The sequence below is a fragment of the Poecilia latipinna genome, unplaced genomic scaffold, assembly GCF_001443285.1.
Source record: "Poecilia latipinna isolate Pla-1442-1.1 unplaced genomic scaffold, P_latipinna-1.0 Scaffold3782, whole genome shotgun sequence".
Classification (NCBI taxonomy): domain Eukaryota; kingdom Metazoa; phylum Chordata; class Actinopteri; order Cyprinodontiformes; family Poeciliidae; genus Poecilia; species Poecilia latipinna.
This window is the reverse complement of record NW_015116398.1, coordinates 1-19,884: the sequence shown is the minus strand read 5'-3', so window position 1 is coordinate 19,884 and position 19,884 is coordinate 1. Positions and strand designations below refer to the sequence as shown.

Genomic DNA, 19,884 nt, shown 5'->3' with positions numbered 1-19,884 from the left:
TTTGTTTTACAGCATGAAATGTCTGAATGAGTGCTCATCCAACACTGGTGATTCCATACTTTTTGCCAGGGGTTGTAGATCCTTCCAGTGCAAATGCTATCTGAAAACGATGGATCATACTGTCCAGATATGCAAGAAAAGTTCATGAAGTACACAGATCACACAAATAAGTCCACAATTCAATTTCTTTTAAATTCAGTAAAGCCTAAGGGCTCGTTCATTAATAAAGGCATCTTAGATGGATGCGGCAAAAGCTAGTAACACTTCATAATCGTGAAAAAATCTTTGCAACTGCTATATTTCCTTTTTTTTTTTTATTATTAAAAGGTGGGATACAGCAAGCAATTCTGCAAACTGCTACCAAGAACTGAGTTAACAACATGAAACAAAAACAAGCCAAGCCACTGGAAGGAATCAACCCGTCTTAAGAGCATAACCTGCTGTATCTTTGGTCAGACAGGGCTGTTTTATATCTGTCACAGCCTGGTGACTCTCAGAGAGGCTTAGGAGGGAAATGTGAAGAGCCCAGGATTCAGTCACCAGCACAGAAATGCATCACGTTAACGTAAAGAGCTGTAATAATAGGAAGAGATGCATAAAGGGGAAAAAAAAGAAAAGAAAATACTGTGTGACGAAGGGATTTAAAAGAAGGCTGCATTCAGTTCCCGAGAAATTGATAATCTGAAACTCATTGGAATGAAACTATAAATATCCCACATTTTAAAAGAATTCATTACAAAACACAAGTTGCACAATTTAAGGCTTGCGTCATTGTCCATCCGATTGTTTCTAAGTAAGTCTGAGAAGCTGACAGTAAAAGAAAAAAAAAAAGACGTATTTCAGTAATTAACAGGGAAAACTAACATGGATCGTAATTCATCTAGTGGAACCTAATCCACAATCCAAAAGCTGAAAACAATCCGTCTTCCCTCATCGAGGACCAGTGTCCACATTAGGTTGAGAACACCTTGTATCGGGGCAGAATCTGATGGCTCCCTTTAATCACACCTGCAGTTTTCACCTGACGCCGCAGCACCTGAGATCCGACACGTCACGGTCCCTACTGTCTCCCCCAGCCGCCGCTGTTTCCACTAAGTTAGACTAAACTTTGCGGGTGAACAAGTACAGACATCGTACCTCCAGCGGGTTTCCCTGATGAACCGAGCAGAAATTGTCTTCTTCTCGTTAATCCTGTAGAAATATTTCCCGGGGAGGCTGCTGCGGTGCTCACAGAGCCTCCTCCTCTTCCTCCTCCTTCTTCTTTTTCTTCAAGCAGAGGATCTCCAGCAGATAAATGAATGTGGTTCAGTGTGATGTACTGTTTGCTGTACTTCCCTCCACAGCAGACCCGCTGTACTGTGCTGCTGTAGAGTTAGACAGCCTGTGTGACTCTGCTGTCTGTTCCTGCCTCTTTTTTTTTTTTTACCTTAGTGCGCCACGAAGAAAAAAAACGACTCAATAACTCCCCCTGCTGGCCTGACTTTTAAAACGAAAGAGTTAAACACCTCCAAAATTGTTCATACTCCTAAGATCTAATGTAGTTATTTTTAATCAGTTAATAAGTGTTTCTGATAGGAAATGAGGCATGAATCTTCCAAAAGAAATGAAAACAATGTAAGTGAAAAATAAATAAAAAGCTGATTTTTGAAAATCAGTTCTATACCTTTCTAAGTAATCTGTAGAAAAATATTTAATATATAAGCATATTGGCATTACAGTAATTAAATACTTGCTATAACCCCTGACCATCTTTCTGAGCGTTTCCTCTGTTATTTTGAAAATGTATCTGTGATGATGAGCCATCATTGTACTCTTTAGCTCCATCCGCAGATTCAAGTATAGACTGCAATATATGTTTATGGAGTTATTGTAATTCCATGTATTTTCTACAGACAGACAGACAGACAGACAGATAGATAGACAGATAGACAGATAGAAGTACTTTATTCATCCCAACCGGGAAATTACTGTGCAGTTGCAGCATACACATACACACAGATCAATTACAATATAAAAATAAAAAATAAGATAAATGCATAAAATATAAAATGTAAGATGTAAGATTCTGTACAGTATGAACAGTGAAAATTAATAATCTGTACAGTCTACAATAGTGCTTTGTAAGCAATCTGTACAATATTGATTAATGAGCAGATATGTACAAAGGTAACTTAGCGTTTAGTAATTAAGTGCTTTTTATATTAAAGTCAGCAACAGTAACTATTTTACCATTTTTTGCCGTAAATTTACAGACTTATTTTGCAGTGTTGACTGACGGTGATTCCATGTATTTTCTACAGTAATAAAATGTTTCAGATTTCACGGTCAGAAAATGTTGTATTTCACCATTTTTTACAGAGAAATTTACAGACTTTTTTTTTTTCAGTGTATAAACAAGTTTGACTGAATTGCATTAATCTCCATGTCCATGTTGGGGTGTAGCGTCATCATCCATTGGAAGAGCAGCTACAGCATCCCTAAAGATTGGAAACATGACCCTTAAACAATAAAATTCACATCAATGTAATAAATGGGCATGACAATTAACATTTTTCACTGACCTCTCAGTTGTGTCTGGAAAGTTGGATCTCTGTTAGATGCTTTTTCCCATAAGGCTCACTGAAAAATAAGTTTGAGTTGAAGTCAATATGTAACATTCAGTTACCACTTTGAAATGATCGTACAGCTGTGCTCATTTTGCTGCTGGTTTGACATTCGGCCACATCTTTTAAAACAGTAATAAATCTGACAAATACCTCCTTAAAGGCCAGCGAATAATAGCAAAAAGTCAGATGTTCGCAAATTTAACATCCTTCAACATCATTTGGCAAGAGACATGCATACGCTGCACAGGTCTCCAGTCTGTCACAGAACAACCATATATGTACACACTATACTTGAGGAAAAATCTTACAAACTAATTATCCTAGCATGCACATTTTCGGATTGTGGGAGGAAGATTCCCACAGTCCCACAGTTTACTGATACCTTATTGCTACATTTGTAGAACTGTGTTTATTCTGTGTTCATTCTGAAACATCTAGGTGGGGTAATACCTTATTAATATCACTTTAGATCAATATCTGTAAGTATACATTACTCTTTAAACAAAATCATAAAGCAACACTGTCATCCACTGATTATGAAAACAGATTCTGGTTAATCCCCACCCTTAAAGACTCCATTCTTGACACAAATATTGTTGTTCAAAAAATAGATGATTTTTTTTCTGTTTTTTTTAAATACTTGTCTTATACTAATGTGAGAAGGTCTTTTATTAATGGTGGTAAATAGATTATAAAACAGACATTCAACACAAATATAAAAATCTGATTTGTACTTCGTGACCAAATAAAATGTCAATCCATCCATTTTCTGAACACCCTTGTCCCTCAGTGGGGTCGGGAGGGGTGCTGGTGCCTATCTCCAGCTAACGTTCCGGGCGAGAGGCGGGGTACATCCTGGACAGGTCGCCAGTCTGTCGCAGGGCAACACAGATACACAACCATGGGCACACACACACACCTAGGGGCAATTTAGACAGACCAATTAACCTAACAGTCATGTTTTTTGGACTGTGGGAGGAAACCGGAGTACCCGGAGAAAACCCACGCATGCACAGGGAGAACATGCAAACTCCATGCAGAAAGACCGGGGCTGGGAATCGAACCCAGAACCTTCTTGCTGCACGGCAACAGCTCTACCAACTGCGCCACTGTGCAGCCCTAAAATGTCAATCTCTTAATAAAAAAATCAATTGTTTATAAAACATAATCTCTTTTGAAATACTGTTTAGACAAAAGAAATTTACAGTTAGTAAATTTTGCAAAAGTAAAAATCAGATGTTTACTTCTTGGCACTTCCTTACCAGAAAACGCGTTCATTTCTTAGCAACAGATTAACAACAAATATTGTTATTGTTCAAAAAACATAAGATTCCTTCTGCTCTTATGAAATACTATTTATCTTACACTACTTACTACTTAACAAGAGCGGTGCAGTTGGTGAATTTTCCAGAAAAGTGAAAATATATGTATATTTTTTCTTTTGTCATTGGTGGTAAATATATTATAAAACAAATATACTTTTCTGTAATAAGTGTTCCACCAAGGTGGCATCTCTGAAGTTGTAACTGGAAGCTCTGCCTTCCTCTGTAGGAACTGAGCGTTCCGCCATCTCTGTAGTTTTCTACATCTCTGCCCTCCTCAGTGTTCTGTTGCTATGGTAATTATTTCTCTCTGAAAACTGTCATGTGTGAGAGAGACACATAGGGGGAGAGAAAATTCCATCTCTGTTTTGAGCCTAACTGACACAAAATAGTGTCAGAATTTGTTTTGATTTGAATTTGGCTCGTTTTTTCATTAATTGCGTCGTCATGGTTACTCAAAATGCCAACAGAAGTTGGCATTTCGAGTAAGGCTGAGATCCAGCCTTATGTTATGTTATATCGTGGCGGTGCCGCATTAACGGCTCGTAACATTAATGCAGAAAGGAAGCAGCAGTTATTTTGAGGTGTAGAGTAATCAGTGCTCTTTTACTCTTTTTAGAGTAATAGGTGCCTTCCGTGTATTGCATGAAGGCATTGAAATGCCTTGCTTTGCAAAGCACTGCTATGCTCTGCTGTGGTAGGCCCCAATTATCATAGCTCGATGAGGATTCAAACTTACAGATGGCTGCTAAGGCAATGGCGCCTGGATTTACACACCCTGCTTTCTTCCCATTGTTTGAAGAGTTTGGTGATGGGGACATAGCTGGAATGTTGGATAAAAACACTAAAGTTCAGAGAAAACAGCAAAATTGAAAAAAAAAAAAATTCTCAATCGACACTTACCAGAAATCAAAAGGCAAACGGGGTCATCGTCTTGTAGACAAAAAACAAAATACCAGAAAGTGTTATTCGAATAACAAAACCAGACACAGTACATCAAAATGTAATAAATCTTAGTCACCTCTATTCTTTAATGAACAACAACCTCTGTATGTAAACATTTAGTTTGCCATCAGCGAATCAATAGAAAATGTTTAGGAAAAACATTTTGATTCTAGGGCATCGTGGGGAGGTTTAAAACAGGGTTAGATATAATAAAATATCTGCTAACATTCTCCTGGAAATGTTATATCCATTATCTAATCATGGAAAAAGTAAGACACAACTATCAAAACACTGCTTCTACTTAAACTAAGATCAGGCAAGGAGAGCATTGAGTGGATATACGGCCCAGAGCCCCAGGGTAACTCTGGAGGAGCAGCAGATTAAGTAGGGGAATCTGTTCACAAGACAGATTCCCCTACCAGTCATGCACTCTACAAATCTGTTCTTTACAAAAGAGAACCAAAAAGAAAGCCATTGCTGAAAGCAATCCATTGAAAGTCTAATTGGGTTTCATATTTGGGTGTTGGAATGGCCCAGTCAAAGTCAAGACCCACAATTTGAATGAGAATCTGTGGAAAGTCTTGAAAATTGAAAGGTTAAAGATTTCTCTTACAGTTCCTCAACAGTAAGGTTGAGGAACCTTACCGAGCTGACTCAACCTTACTGAGTTTGAGTCATTTTGCAAAGATCGGACAACAAATTCAGTCTGTCGATATGCAAATCTGGTAGAGACATACCAAAAATACTTGTTACTGTAATTAGAGTAAAATCAGTTCAACAAAGTACTGACTCTGTAGGTTCTAAATAGAAAAGCACATTACGTTTTATATATTTTAGATGTTTTGTTCTTTTTCACATGTGACATTTCCAGTGTGCTTTACTATAATACACTGGTTTGATTAGAGTAAGAAAAAAAATCCTATAAAGCTGAAACAATACAGTGAAGTCTGTATTACATGACAAAATGCAACTAGGATAATTAGTATAAATACTTTTGCCCTACAAATCTATTTTTTGTTCTAAGTAGTCCCCAACTGCAACCTGGAGCTATGAATTGTTTTAATTAACCTTAAATTATAATTACCTGTACATTTCTCTGTTGGAATGTACTTGTTCTCCTCCTCAAACTCACACTTAGTCCCTGCTGTGGTGGCAACATATGCACGGCCATCATGCTGACACACTGTTTGGATATGTGGAGGTCCTGAGCAATCTGGAAGGAGGCCATGCTGAAGGAGTGTGTCACCACAAAACACTTTAGCCACATCCGCAGCACATCCTGCAGACTTGCAGTAAAAGAGCTGCAGTGAATCCTTGGCAACTATAGAATCACAAAGAAAACATTTCACGTGGACATGTGGATGCTGTTACATGAGACAAGTCTGAGTTAGAGAAGACATTTCTGACCTGTGGTGACCGGAAGGCTCAGAGTGTGTTGAAAAGCAGTCAGTGAAAATATGACCATCATCACTATAAAAACAAAAATATGAAGCAAAATCAAGGTTGTCAGCTGGTGACCAATGAGTGAAGTTTAAAACTGGTAAATTCTCAGATGCTTACCTTGCATTACAAACGCTGCTGAAGATGACATAATGCATAAGCGGATTCTGTCTCTCTCCACAGATCTCTGAGAAATATTTTCCTCCACTACACCTGGGGGAGGAGTTCTGTTTTAACATATATGCAACAGTACCACACATTATAAGTTATAACATTATAAGTTTTTAAAATATTGACTAATGGCAATTTACTGTAAATCTCTCTTCACAACAGATTGGTAAATCATCCATACAGTGTAGGCGCAAAGGTTGCACGTCATTCTTAATTTTAGACTTACTTTCTAACACTTACACCACAATTGTGCAATTCAGAGGTAAAATTGCACAAAAGACTTTTGGAAGTAAGAAACTGGAAGTAAGTAACGGGGTATTTACATTAGCTGCCATAAGCACTTATTTAATAAGTTTTATATAAAAAAAAATATTTTTTGGAAAAGTGCATTAATTTCTATATTTTTTTTACATTTAAAATATCAGAATTGCACATAACTTTATTCTTTTGTCAGATTATATAATTTTTAGATATTAAATCAGATATTAAATCAGAACTCTTAGTACTTGAGCTGCTTTTTGTTTTACAAAATATTTAGTCAATTCTTGGACGGCTACTTTTTTACTATATATGGTGAAGCAGTGTTGTTTTTACAATTTTGTGCGGTTCTACGGAGAGGATCTGAGGCAAGCAACTGATGGAGGCGCCTGAAGTTACTGTTACCACAGTTTATCAGTGTGGCAACACACAACACGAGAGATATGTGCATAACTCGAATCTATTTCGTTTACCCACACAGATAAAAAAGAAAAAACATAAAACGGTTCTAGCTGGCAAGCTAGAGGACTTTTCTATGGGATACCCACAGCACACCCTGTGATTCAACATCATCATCCCATCGTCCGACTCCGATCTGCTTTCGCGAATATTAACGAGCTAAATATATCAAAAAAATTCCACAATTAAAGTCCTACCCGAATAGCAGCCGCCTATACAACCTGTGAAGTCCGTGTATGTACGTCAGTCAGTGTGCATTTCCCCACCGGCGAACTGAGTCGAGACGGGGTTATATCCGGCTGGTAAAGTTAGTTTCAAGTTGTATCTTCGTTAGACATTCACTTTCCGTGGTTTGATCAGCGATGGCTTTTCGATCCGTGCACGGTTAAAGTAAAGGTGGTGCAGGCTACTCTCTCTCATCCTTTCGCACAGTTGAGCGGGTATGTACTAACCCCTCCCAGACGCGTCAGCTGTAGCGAGAAAAAAAAACACTTTCTATTTCACAAATATGTAATTAATGCTTAGTTACTGGACCAATGAGCCACAACTGTTTTTAACATACTTTATAGACTCTCATATTTTTGTTAAGATTTTTTTTTAATTATGGATTTTTATTTATTTATTTATTTATTTATTTATTTATTTATTTATTTATTTATTTATTATCCAAAAGATAATTGTGTTACTGCACCTAACCAGTGAGAAACAGTGGGTTTAACCTGCCTCACATAGCTGCTCTGACATTCAGAGTTGTGGAAATCACTCACATAATTAACTCTTACGCTGTATGCAAATGTTTTGCTGACACATCACGGGCTTCAATTTATCAGAGCTACGTATATTCTCCAGTTGAAGTTTTGTGTTTAGACATCAGCTACAACTGCAGGTAGTAGCTGTTGCTCAATTCTGTTTCATGAATCAGTGGTTTCAGCATAAAACCACAATTTTCACGTGGCAGTGTCTCAGGCAGGATATTTTTGAAACATGTAGGACTGACTAAGCAGTGTAGTTCTGCAGATGACTGTACGACCAGGGAGAAGGCGGAGGAACTCGATTTTCTCACACACTATTTGTCTTATATTGTACTGCCAAGACAGTTTTAGCAAATATATATATAAAAAACATTGTTTGTAAAAGTTGCATACTGCAGCTTTAAGGGTTTAAACACAGTCGGCCTGAGACTCATTAATAAATATCATTAGTTGAATCTGCTTGTTTGTTTTGCTTCGCTTCAATCTCTGTTCCTCAATCCGCCCAGCATGGATGCAGCACAACGTGTGCTGTGAAATGAAATCATGTAACTGACAGAGACCTGTTAAAGAAAGCTGTACCATGGTGTGAATCCTAAGTGATTCAGCTCCATCTGTTAAGTCACCTACCCATTGTCTTCCTGCAATTCCACATGATTCTCATGTCCCTTCGGTTATTCATACGGTATTTGTCCCATTGAGCTGGATTCCTGCAGCTTAATTGCAACCGACCAAATTAGCGAAGAGAAGGAGTTGTGAAGTCGATTTTTTTGTTGTTGTTTTAGAATTGTAGTGTACATGTAGTTGCAGTTTGACAACTTGAGGGCCCTTGAAATTTTTGAAGTAAGAGAAACCTGTTGTGTAAGCATCCATCTCCATTCATCCATCCATCCATAAAGTAGGGCTGACTCTGTTCTGGGGACTCCTCTGGAACATGTGGAGATTGTTGTGCAAAGAAGGATTTTTCATTAATCACTTGTCTCAGGAAAGGGAAAATGGAGAGCATGCCGCTCTGTCTGTGTCATGTTCCGTGTTTCTGTGTGTTTATTTTTGAGTTTCTGTGTAGTCCTGTGAGTCTGTCTTCCCTGTTGATTGCTCCCAGCTGTATCCCGTTCCCTGATTACCTTTCCTGTGTATTTAACCCCACCTGTTGTCTTTGTCTGGGTCGAATCCTCGTCGTATGTATTGTGGTTTGTGTTTGCTCCGTCTAGTCCGTTTGACAGTTGCTACCGGTATTTAGCTGGGTGCTTGCCTCTCGCCGTGCTGCCTGGCTTGGACTGTTTTTGAGCTTATCTCTTCATTAAACCATCATCATCACCATAACCTGGGTCTCAGCGTCTCTCCTCACCACCAACAACCACACTCTTCATGACAGTCTGTGACAAGTGTCAAAATCATTTTATTGGGATTGTGGGGATCTCTATTTTACATAGGCCCAATTTGGTGTGATATTTTTTTCCTTTAAGATGTGCAGTTATAATCAAAATAATTTTTATATTTATTAATTATATATATTAACAACTGACTATTTATGCCATAAAATATGCAATGTTGTTAAACTCAGGGGAAGTTATTTTTAAGAAAGTAGTTTGTTCAAGAAAAACCTAAATATCTGAAAACAGTAAAAATGTAACTGTGCTTATTTTGCTGCGTGTAACAGAAAACATAACTTCCAAAAAGTTCCACTTTTGTCTCATCTGTCCACACAATATTAGTCCAAAAAGGAATCTTCAAGATGGTCTTTGTTATTTTTTTGGTCTGCAGTGATTTTCACATTGGAACTCTTCAATACAAGCAAATTTTGCCAGTATTTATTATTATTATTATTCACATTGTTGAATCATAAGCTATAACCTTAATTGAGGTGCTGTCTTTTTATGATCATCTGTCACAAGCATTTGGGAAGTAATAATAATAATAATAAATCACATTTCTGTCAATGCTGTTTATTTGGTATATATTCAATAAAATGTGAAACTTATTACACAAACAGTTTTAAAAAAAGATAAAGCAAAGCTATAAATCAGCAAAAACAAAAATTTCACCAACTTCACAAGTACACACAAGTGTAAGAAAAGAAGCTGCACACTAGAAAACATTTTTTCACTCTTTGCTAATTAAAAATTAATTTTAAAAAAACAAAACAATTGTTTTTTATTTGAGGGAAACATGTAGATATTAAGTGGCAGATTGTTGAGCAATTAAAAAAAACATTTAAGCAAAAAGTTACTTTTTAACAAAGGAAATAAGTTAGGGGGGAAAAAATCTTTGGTGTTGTGAGCCATTTTCTTTTGCTTAGGAAGGGCTCGTGAAGGGCTTGACGAGACCGAGATCCATGGCTTTGACCAGACATGTGCGTGCCACGTCAATGGGATCCTGCCTCTTGGGATTGTCCTCTGCTTTTCCAATCACAGTGAGGATTTCCAGCATCTCACTCTCGATCAGTTTCTTGGCCAACTCGAAGTCGTCAGAGTTTAGCATGTTGTACACAATCACCAGGCCTCGGTGCTGGACGCTAGGGTTGGTATGGAGACATAACCTCTGCAGGATCTCTAGCCACTGTACTGTCTGATAGGGAGAAAATGAACACAGTCATTATCTGACCCTCTTCGTAAATAAATAGGAGTGAAAACAGGTTCTAGTAGTGTGCATACCACACGAGTCATTTTGGTGCAAAGCTTTTTCTCAGCTGCAGTGAGCATGGCCAGACCTCCGGCTGCAGCTATCTGAAGTTTTTCATCGTCCTCTCCACAGAGCAATACCAGCAGCTTCAGCTTATCGTTGCCATCCTCAAGGTAACGAGCTTGGACCTACAACACATAGGATCGATTTTCAACTTTTGCTCATCTGCATTTGGCATGCATCATCTGTGCACAAACAATCTCAGTGTTATCCTATCTGTCTCACCTCTTTGCATGTTACAAGATTGCACATACATTCAACGGCCGCCAGTCTGATCTTTTCATTCTCTTCAAACATGTGGTTCTCGATCTCTGGCAAAGCTTTCTCCTTCACCATTTTTACCCTGTAAGAGGAGCAAGTGGAAACATTTAAGCAATGCATTTGACGCACGTTTGGGAAGTGATCTCTTAACTTTTTCCTGTAACACAATCGTAGCATCATGAGACATTAAAAATGCTACCTTAGCTTTTCACTGAAACCAGCCATGTTGGTGAGCCCTCGGAGAGCCTCATAGTTCTCTGCCCCCTCTTTGTCTGTATGCAGCAGGCTGACTAGAGGTCGTATCACCTCATATACCTGGTAAAAAAAAAATTAAGAGTTTTAACAGCAGAGAACAGTTTCTACTGTGCAGGTGAAACTCAACAAGATGAAGAAAAAGAAAATAGTCTAATATAGGCCAATAATCTAACATCTCTTGTCAAATGAACTGGAAAATATAAAGATCAAAGTAAAATGTGAGAAGAGTGAATGAAGAAAACAGTTAAAGTTTAGAGTTTTACCCTTTCTCCAGGGAAAGCAATCTCCGGGTTGGAAACAGCGGCTATCTTGGCGAGTGCAAAGCTTGCTTTCACCTTCCCCTTTTCTGTTCCTTCAAGGGCAAGAGGTATCAGAGCCTGAAGGCACAAGAGACTAAAATGATGATTCAAGAACGACGAAAAGTAGGAGGGAGGCACAGTAGGTTTGGTAACCACAACAAAACAAAGACGGGTTTGTCTAACACAGTTTCAGTTTGGAAACATTTTCCATGAAATTGGGGTGTTCCTCTTATTTTTGCATGACTCACCTTTCCCCCTCCATGGGCCACTATCGCGCCACGGTCTTTGGAATCCTCTGTCAGTGCCAAGAAAACCCTGCAGATTTGTTTAAAAATTAAGATCACAAGTTCAAGGAGGTGGATTGCCTTAATCACATCACTTGAATTTTTGCACATTTTACCAGCCACCAGCTTTAGTTCCTAATTTATGTGGTAGATGAAGCAACACACAGTACTACTGGGAAGTGGAAGGAAAATAATAAATGATAAATGGTTTAAAACATGTTTGCAAATAAAAGTCTGAATGGTGTGGTGTGTACACTGTGTGTTCAGCTGATACACGTTGCTCTACCACATAAAGTCAGAATAACATACATTGAGGTTTTCACATAACAAACTATGGAAAGTTTTCAAGGAGCATTTATACTTTAACAAGGTACTGCACCACTGTAAGCACTGTAGCCAAAAATAATGAGTCAAAAATGAACACAAATTACAAAACAGCAAAGAGAAGAGGGCTGATGAAACAGGAAAGGCAGGTTTAGCTGGGTGAGGGTGGAGGTGGGGGTATTATTTGTGCAATATGAAGACATCAACAAATTTGTAAAAGGAATTCCACATGTATTTCCTACCGTGCCAACATCTCTTTGGTCTGATCAGTCAAGATAGCGCTGTCTGCTTTGACCATGACAGCAAGAGCTGAAATGACTCCAGCCTTCAGCAGCCTTTTTACTCTCTTCTCAATAAAGTCTTTCTTGTCCTGAGGAAAGAGGACAAAAACTGTTTGCAAGGTTTGTGCAAACATATCAGCATGCATACTTATTTCCTGCAAATTGAGTCATTTTCCTGCAAACGACTTATTAGAAAGTCGTTTGCAGGAAAACTCAGACTGGTTTTCTCTTACTTTGGGGTGTTGCTCAGGGACATGCTGCTTAGAGAACTTGGCCAGCTGAACCAGCTCAGGAATGATTTCCTTCTTATCGTAGCTGTTGGTGCAGTTTACCAAAGTGCAAGCAACTGCATACAAGATTGTCTTATCCCTAGACTAAAATCAGAGGGAAAAAGCAGAGAAAATTAATTATCCTGCCAATATATTTTGCTTGCAGCTAGACTAGCTGCTTCAAATTAAAGTTTCAAACTATTTACTTCATAATTTGTGGAACATTCTGAGGTAATTAATGCAATTATTGCACAGTTTATAGGGAGTGCACATACATTATAATCAGGAAGGACTCATATCAGATGCATTTCGTAACCCTTTCTTTTGGTAGGAAACAATGTATTTTCAACTATCATGTGCAAAACATGTAAACTCATTTATTACCAATACATACAGGATGTATGCTCCTTCCCCCAACTGGAACATTATGACTCATTGGGGGTTATGAAGAGGTTGCACAATATACAACAATATGATCTAACATCTGTACCTTTGCCAGCTCAAACATGGCTTTCATTGCAAGCTCATCTTCCACAAAGTCATCTTTAACGTCAGCATCATTAGTCAGATAGGCAAGACCCTCAATAGCCCACTTCCTTGTTTTGGAATCAATCTGGGGATTACAAAGCCACCTAGCAAAACAAAGAATGAGATATGAGACAATAATACTTGCAGTAGTTGCATTTCAACTGTTTACAGACCTATTTTATGCTTAATATTGTATTAAATCCAAGTGTTGAGTACTGACTTTCTGCACTGCTTGGCCAGCTTCTCTGTGGAACCCTCAGCAAACTGCCTTAAGCCGTAATCGTCACCTCCAGCTGAACCCAGTTTACAGAGACCCTGCAGGATAGATGGACATTTTTAGATTCAAAGCTTACAAGACAAAAAACCCCCCCCCCCCAAAAAAAAAACAAAACAAAATGAGATGAGATGATGTGTTTTGCTCCATCACTTTAAAATTGTAGCTGGAATTACTTTTTCCTGCAAAAAAACAAACAAACAAAAAACTATATCCTGCAAAAGTATGTACACCTATTGAATCTTTACCCAGTTTAGTCAAATGACAACACAAAGTATATGGTACTTTGCATAACCAACAGGAAGTAATGCATATTTGTGAAGTGGAAGGAAAATCATGTCATGTGACAAATCATGTCACGCTCAGTCAGATTGGATGGAGAAAACTTCAGATCATTTGCATGTCTGGATTCAGATTCTCAATTATATTTAAATCTGGTGTCTTTGATTTGTGTCACTCTGTCAATGCTGGGTTCATTCTTATGTGCATTGTTAGTTTTCTATCACATATAAAGTTTCCCATAGGCTTAAATGTTCAATTTTGATTACCTCTGACCACACTGCCTTCTCCCATGTGTTTGCTGTGTTCCCTATATGATTTAATCTCAAGCAAAACTTCTCATGGTTTTCTTCTTTTTTCTCTTTCAGAAAGGGCAGATGTGTCAAATGTTTTCAGTACTTTCTAACACTTTCCGATTTTTAAAATGCCAATGCACTGACATTAATGGTTGAAATTGTTAGGATTTGAGTTTTCTGTTTATTTGGGGGGTTTTCCTGTGTTTATTGTGATCCTGTTCCCTGTGAGGCTCTGTGTTTTCCTGTCTGCTCCCTGATTGTTTCCCAGGTGTGTCTAGTTCCCCTAATTACTCCCTGTGTATTTAAGCCCACCTGTTGTCTCTGTCCTTTGTCAGATCCTTGCCAGTTGTTGTCTTAGTCAGTAGTTCTCAGTTGAACTGGAAAGTCCTGAGGCTACTTTGCTCCGTGTTCCGTCTTTTGTCAGTTGCTACCGGTTTTTAGCTGTGTGCTATTGTCTCTGCCGTGCTGCCTGATCTGGACTGTTTTTGAGCCATATTCATCATTACATTAATCATCTTCCTCACAACCTGGGTCATCAGCGTTCTCTCTCACCACCACAAACCACAACTTAGGCAGAAATGTGACTAAATAAATCCCACAGCAAAGCACTGTGAAAGCTAGACTCTGCTCTGGTTCTGGTTCACTCACCACCAGAGCTCGAATTTTAATCTTCTCATTCTTCGTCTTCTTGTAGATGTCCTTCAGCAGCGACACGCCGTTGGTGATGAAGAAGCTGGCGCGGCTCATCTTCGTGGAGGCGTGGATCAGCGCCTCGACGGCGACCATCTGGTCCACGTCCCGCTCTGAGCTGCACAGAGCCACCATCATCTCCATGACGCCCTGCTGTCCCACCAGAGAGTTGCCGACCTCAAAGGGACCCTGCAGCAGCCCTGACATGGTGTTGATGGCATGGAGAGTCTTATCCATGTTGTTGGGATCAATTTTAGATCTGCAGCAAAGAAGTGGAGAAGGTGAGAAATGGCGCGCAATAGCAAATTGACCTGTTTCTTAATGAGGATCCTTCTAACTTAAGATTGTTGGTAGGTACCTCTGGTAAAGATGTGTTAGAAGTGTTGGAGTACAATTTTATTGCAACAGGCTTACCTCACTCTTAACCATTTAGAAAAATGTAATTTTTAAGTTTAATAAATTTATTCAACTGTAAAAATTCTTATGATACAATCTGATATTACCAGAATCACTGGTGCTTCAATCAATATGTTAATCTATAACTTTCATTTTTTTGTTGGTCTTAAATATGAATTTCTAGAACCTTTTGATTGGTAGTCAACCAATTGCTCTGTTTTCTTGGGGTAAGAATATATAAGGGTATGAAGGAAAAGAACCCTCTTTGCAGAGCGGTAGCATGTTAGGGACGGTTTTAAAAAAATGCCTTCAACTGCGTCAACAAGGGAGATCTTGAGGTCACCTGATCTAGAAGCTAGAAAAAATAATTTAGTATCCTGTCATAACATGCATAAACCTGTGGAGTTCACTAAACTCTACCATGACATTAACTAGAGCCATGGTTTTGGTCATATGAGAGAAAGGTGGAGCTGTAGTGAGTGAAAAAGAAAGTAAAAGAGAGGGTGGAGAGATAAATGGTCACAGATCCCCCATCTGCATGCTCTGTGTATAAAGTATCATAGAAGAAGACAAAGTGATGTCCTATTGATTAAAGGGGATCACAAGAGACTTTCTGTAAAAGTTGCAACTTGTTTTATGATATGTTGGTGTATTTAAAGGCTTTTCACACATTTTTACCCAGAGGTCCAAAATTTGGCCCACATCTTCACACGTACTTGATGTATTGATCGCAGATCTCCTTGAAGTTGGCTCTCTCTGGGTCACACTTCAGGTCTTCGTAGAGTTTGTTGAGAAGCACGCTGGCGATCAGCTGTGTGTTCTCTGTCAGAGGGAGCTGATCCGGCAGCTCGGGAACCTGACCGCAGACCTTCAGGATCTTCTTCAGACCTGGCAAATAAAGACATGCATCTTGTTAAGAGAACTGAGCTTCAGCCAGAAATTCAGAGGATCTCGTATGGAGAGGCCTGGCTCACCGTGATCAATGGTGAAAAGGGTCCTGGAGTGGTCTCTCCCTTTCTTGTCTTTAGAAGGGACGTTTTTGGTGAGGAGGTTCAGTGCCTGGTCTCTGCCATGACCCGACACCTTCTTATTGGATATCATCTCCAGGAGGGCAAGGAGAATGGTTTTCAAATCTTTAGATGCATCTGTAAGTAAAGATAATTTTATATGTATATATAGAATAAATATGGACAACTAGATGGTCTTCATTCGTTTTCATATATTTTAGCTGTAGATCAAAAACTGAATATTTGATTTAAATGTTGCAAGTTTTTCTCTTACCCAAAACTAAAGATGCTTCCTTCCCATAATCCCTTGTGTCTCCACCAGTGAGAGAGTCATTGATGCATTGGAAGAGGTTGCATGCTGCCAGTGCAATTTCTTCGTTGTCCAGTGCCATAATGCTGCAGATCTTATCAATACCCATCATGTTGACAATGGCCATGGCCTGTTAAGTGGAGAGAGATGTGGAACTTTAGTTGCTCCGGGCTCTATTGTAATTTTGTGTTTTTCTTCCCGTTTCGTCCTTTAGCTTCACTAACCCGAGCTTTGTGCCCAGTGCACATTCCCGACAGAGTTCGGACTGCAGCCAGGATCATTTCTGGTTTCCCAGTCTCAACCATGTTGAGCAGCAGAGCCACCCCGTTGTTCTGGAAGATTCTCTCTGCTCCAGCATCTTCTCTCGACAGCACAATCAAGTTGTTGGCCGCCTAGGTTTTGAGGAACAATAGGTCATACAAAAATCCCAATGAATTTCCAGAAGTTAAAACTACCCACACCGGACTTTTTAAGTTCCTTTAACTACAAACCACTGAACCGACCTTTTCCTTCTTTTCTTTGTCCATATCCTCATCAAGAAGAATATCAAACATGTTCTGTACTCTCGAATCTGTGGAAAATGTTGTCTTGAGCTGAAGAAACAAAATAAATCTTGGTGTAACTTTTGAATTGAAGGAGATCTGCATGTGGCATATACATGTAAAAGTGTCTTGCAAAAGCATTCACACCCTTTCACACATTTCAACCACAGACTTGTGACACTGGTGTTTTGTGGTCGTGACGTTACTTAGTTCAAGCTCAGTGGGTTTGGATGGAAAGCTTCTGCGAAAAACTGTTTTTTTTTTAATCATACCACAGCTTCTTAGTTGGATTTAGGTCTGACCTTTGACTAGGCCATTCTAATTTGTGAATGTGTTTTGATCTAAACCACCCGATCTCTGCCTATATGCTCAGTGCCTTTGTCCTACTGTAAAGCAGGGCAAATATCTTTTAACAATTCAAAAGAGTTATAAGAGTAGAAATACTTTAGGGCACATGTTTTTTTTTGCCGGCATTTGCTGTCTTTTATTATTATTATTATTATTATTGTGTCCATAACAGTTATACACCTTGGCCTGGATTTCTGCTCCCAGTCTGCGGAGAGTCTCTAGGAAGGTCTTGTTCTTTGGCTCCAGGGTGGCGCATCGCTGCACATCTTTGAAAGCCATGTCCAGTTTTCCCAGCTTCTCCAGAGCTTGACAGCGGCGATACAAGGCTTTAATATCTGACGCATCCTCATCAATTGCTGTGAACCAGTATGGCAGAAAGTAAAGGTCAACTAGTGGTTTGCACTGAGTTGTTATGCTAAATGTCACATTTTGGCTGCTTAAACTTTCTCATTTATTACTTTACCTTTAGATGCATCAGAAACTGCATTTGAATAGCTTTCCTGCAACAAGTAGAATGAAAGGAAGATAATATGGCAACATTTTCATTTAAGTTGAAATATTTGTGTGTGTTTTCTCCAATTGCTTTACCTTTTTCAGGTAGCATGCACATCTGTTCCTGTAAATCACAGCCTGCATCTTTTTGTCTGTGCACTCCTTCAGGGCGTTGGTGTAGCACTCGATGGCCTTGTCGATATCACCAGCCTGAAAGTGTTTGTTTCCTTCATCTTTTAATTGGATTGGATCACCCATCTGACAGAAATCAGAATTCATTGATAAGAAAACAAATGATAAAAGTTTTGTCATGTTTGCGTCAGATCAGTGCTTAGAATGTTAACACCTGTTCTGCCTATAAAATGTATTTCAACGCAATGGCAAATTTTCACCATCAACAGAGCTACACTACCCATACAACTTCTAGATGAGAACAAACACCTTAAAGGAGCTAAACACATATTTTACTAAAAATCATAGAAAATATCAAGAAGTAAATAAAGCAGTGCAACATTTATCCAAGACTCATTCAGTACCATCCCTTATACCTCATATGCAGCTGAAGATTTAATAATTACCATCTCCTATTATGACAACATTCAATAAATGCTGTGACGTATTCTTCTCACGGTTGCACTGCTCTGTCCTGACCTGGTTTTAAGGTCAGGACAGAGACCTTGAAAACCAGGGAGACAGCCCCACGCATGGGGAAACCAATGTTCTCCAATGTTCTCCCCATGCGTAAGGCTGTCTCATGTATGAAATAGCCCCACGTGTGAGATAGCCCCACAAATACCATCTCCAACTTTAAATGGCCTCCCTTCAAACCTTATTTGGGCATCATTTAACCCACCAGTGTGAGCCTCGTGATTCTCTGTCATTTCTAAATGAAAGACATAGTCCTGATTCTGTAATACTCTCACTACCCTGAGTACCTTCCATTCACTTCAATGCAAGTCAAAAAAGAACCAAAGTCTTTGTAGATGCTACTATACCTTCAGCTTGTTCTTCTTGGTCTAACTTTTCCTCCGTTTAGGTTTTTTTTTTTTTTTTTTTATCCAACGTAGATGATCTAAACCCGTGGTCTTGAGTAGTTTTATCAGCTTTCTCTTACCGTTTCAAACCTAAACACCACTAATGCTGCAGTTTATATTTATATTGCATCTTAGTGAGGTGGGGCAGAGCTAAGGTGGATCACGCAAAACACAAAGGGATGCTTTCCAAAACATACAAAGCTTCATGGAAAATAGCTCTGTATTCAGGTCAGTGTAAATGACAACCCATTAAAGTGTGCTAAATTTTCTATTGAAACCAACGTTTGACTGATGGCTCAGTGAGGAAAAACTTTTTTGAAACAGCAACTTAAGTTTGTGTGACCCCTTAAAGTTGGTTTGCTCCTGATAAGGTCTATTTAGGGAGCAGACAGCTGAGAACTCACCAGCAAATGCTTGATGGGCTTGGAGGGGGGCTTCAAGAGTGGGTGGTGGGAAGCTGGAGGGGGGTTGGCAGCTGTGGCACCAGGAGAGACTGGTAGCTTCTGGAAAGAACATGATCTCACCACAGCACCAACTGGAAATTAAAAAAATGTTTGACAATTAAGAAAAAAGTGCTATAAATCAGGTCTAAAGGTAGGTCTCTGCAGTGTCTGTTTGCACATTTTATTGAAAAATGCAAACAAGCTTTAGGTTTTAAAGATTTTGCTTCCCTCTAAAGTCTAAAAAAATACATGTTTCATTAATGCAGCATAAGTAGAAAATAATAGATGGGGTTTAGTGTGAGATTTCTTTTTTTATTCCACTTCATCATTTTTAGGAGAACTGACTGATTTTGAACTTTCAATGATGAATTTGAATCAAATTCAGCATTGTGCCAATGTCTTGTAGGATGATCCTGTTATATCAAAGTTTAAAACCATGTAACTCAAACTAATCCCCTCAAGTGAAAGAAAAAATGTTTATATTGCTTTAGGTACAAGCCAAGAATCTCCAAGGCTTAAATTGATCATTAACTGGAAGGTGTCACTTTCCACAGTTAAATGAGTTTAACATCCGTGTGGAGTTTGTTGATCAAGAAGGATGTGCTGCTCAAACCTAAATTAGCAATAAGAAAAGTCTGGC

The 19,884-nt window shown here is 38.9% G+C and overlaps 2 protein-coding genes across 2 annotated transcripts in view; both read right to left on the bottom strand.

Annotated features, from left to right (window-relative positions):
- LOC106941637 (phosphatidylinositol 4-phosphate 5-kinase type-1 beta-like) overlaps positions 1–1,418 on the bottom strand; it is a 30,306-nt gene extending 28,888 nt beyond the window's left edge. The window contains exon 1 of the mRNA XM_015024708.1: positions 1,138–1,418. The gene's annotated coding sequence lies outside the window, so the exon portion shown is untranslated. The remainder of the gene's footprint in view (positions 1–1,137) is intronic.
- Positions 1,419–9,880: 8,462 nt separating this feature from the next.
- Positions 9,881–18,907, bottom strand: unc45b (unc-45 myosin chaperone B). Its single transcript, XM_015024706.1, has 20 exons — positions 18,763–18,907; positions 17,864–18,025; positions 17,739–17,775; positions 17,456–17,631; positions 16,889–16,978; positions 16,610–16,777; positions 16,350–16,515; positions 16,043–16,213; positions 15,785–15,956; positions 14,631–14,931; positions 13,354–13,448; positions 13,096–13,237; positions 12,570–12,710; positions 12,298–12,425; positions 11,696–11,762; positions 11,412–11,525; positions 11,093–11,208; positions 10,858–10,975; positions 10,605–10,760; positions 9,881–10,518 (listed from the first exon to the last, which is right to left on the bottom strand). Exons 2-20 carry the CDS (start codon positions 18,023–18,025, stop codon positions 10,246–10,248), a joined length of 2,793 nt encoding a protein of 930 aa, XP_014880192.1. The 5' UTR covers positions 18,763–18,907; the 3' UTR covers positions 9,881–10,245.
- Between the last annotated feature and the right edge of the window lie 977 nt (positions 18,908–19,884).

Excerpts from the sequence above, each read along its gene's own strand:
- unc45b (XM_015024706.1), bottom strand. The coding sequence starts at position 18,025 with ATGGGTGATCCAATCCAATTAAAAGATGAAGGAAACAAACACTTTCAG. Across the intron at positions 16,778-16,888 it reads ACAAAGAAAAGAAGGAAAAG|GCGGCCAACAACTTGATTGT; the intron begins GTCGGTTCAGTG and ends CTCAAAACCTAG. Across the intron at positions 10,761-10,857 it reads ATCTTGTAACATGCAAAGAG|GTCCAAGCTCGTTACCTTGA; the intron begins GTGAGACAGATA and ends TATGTGTTGTAG.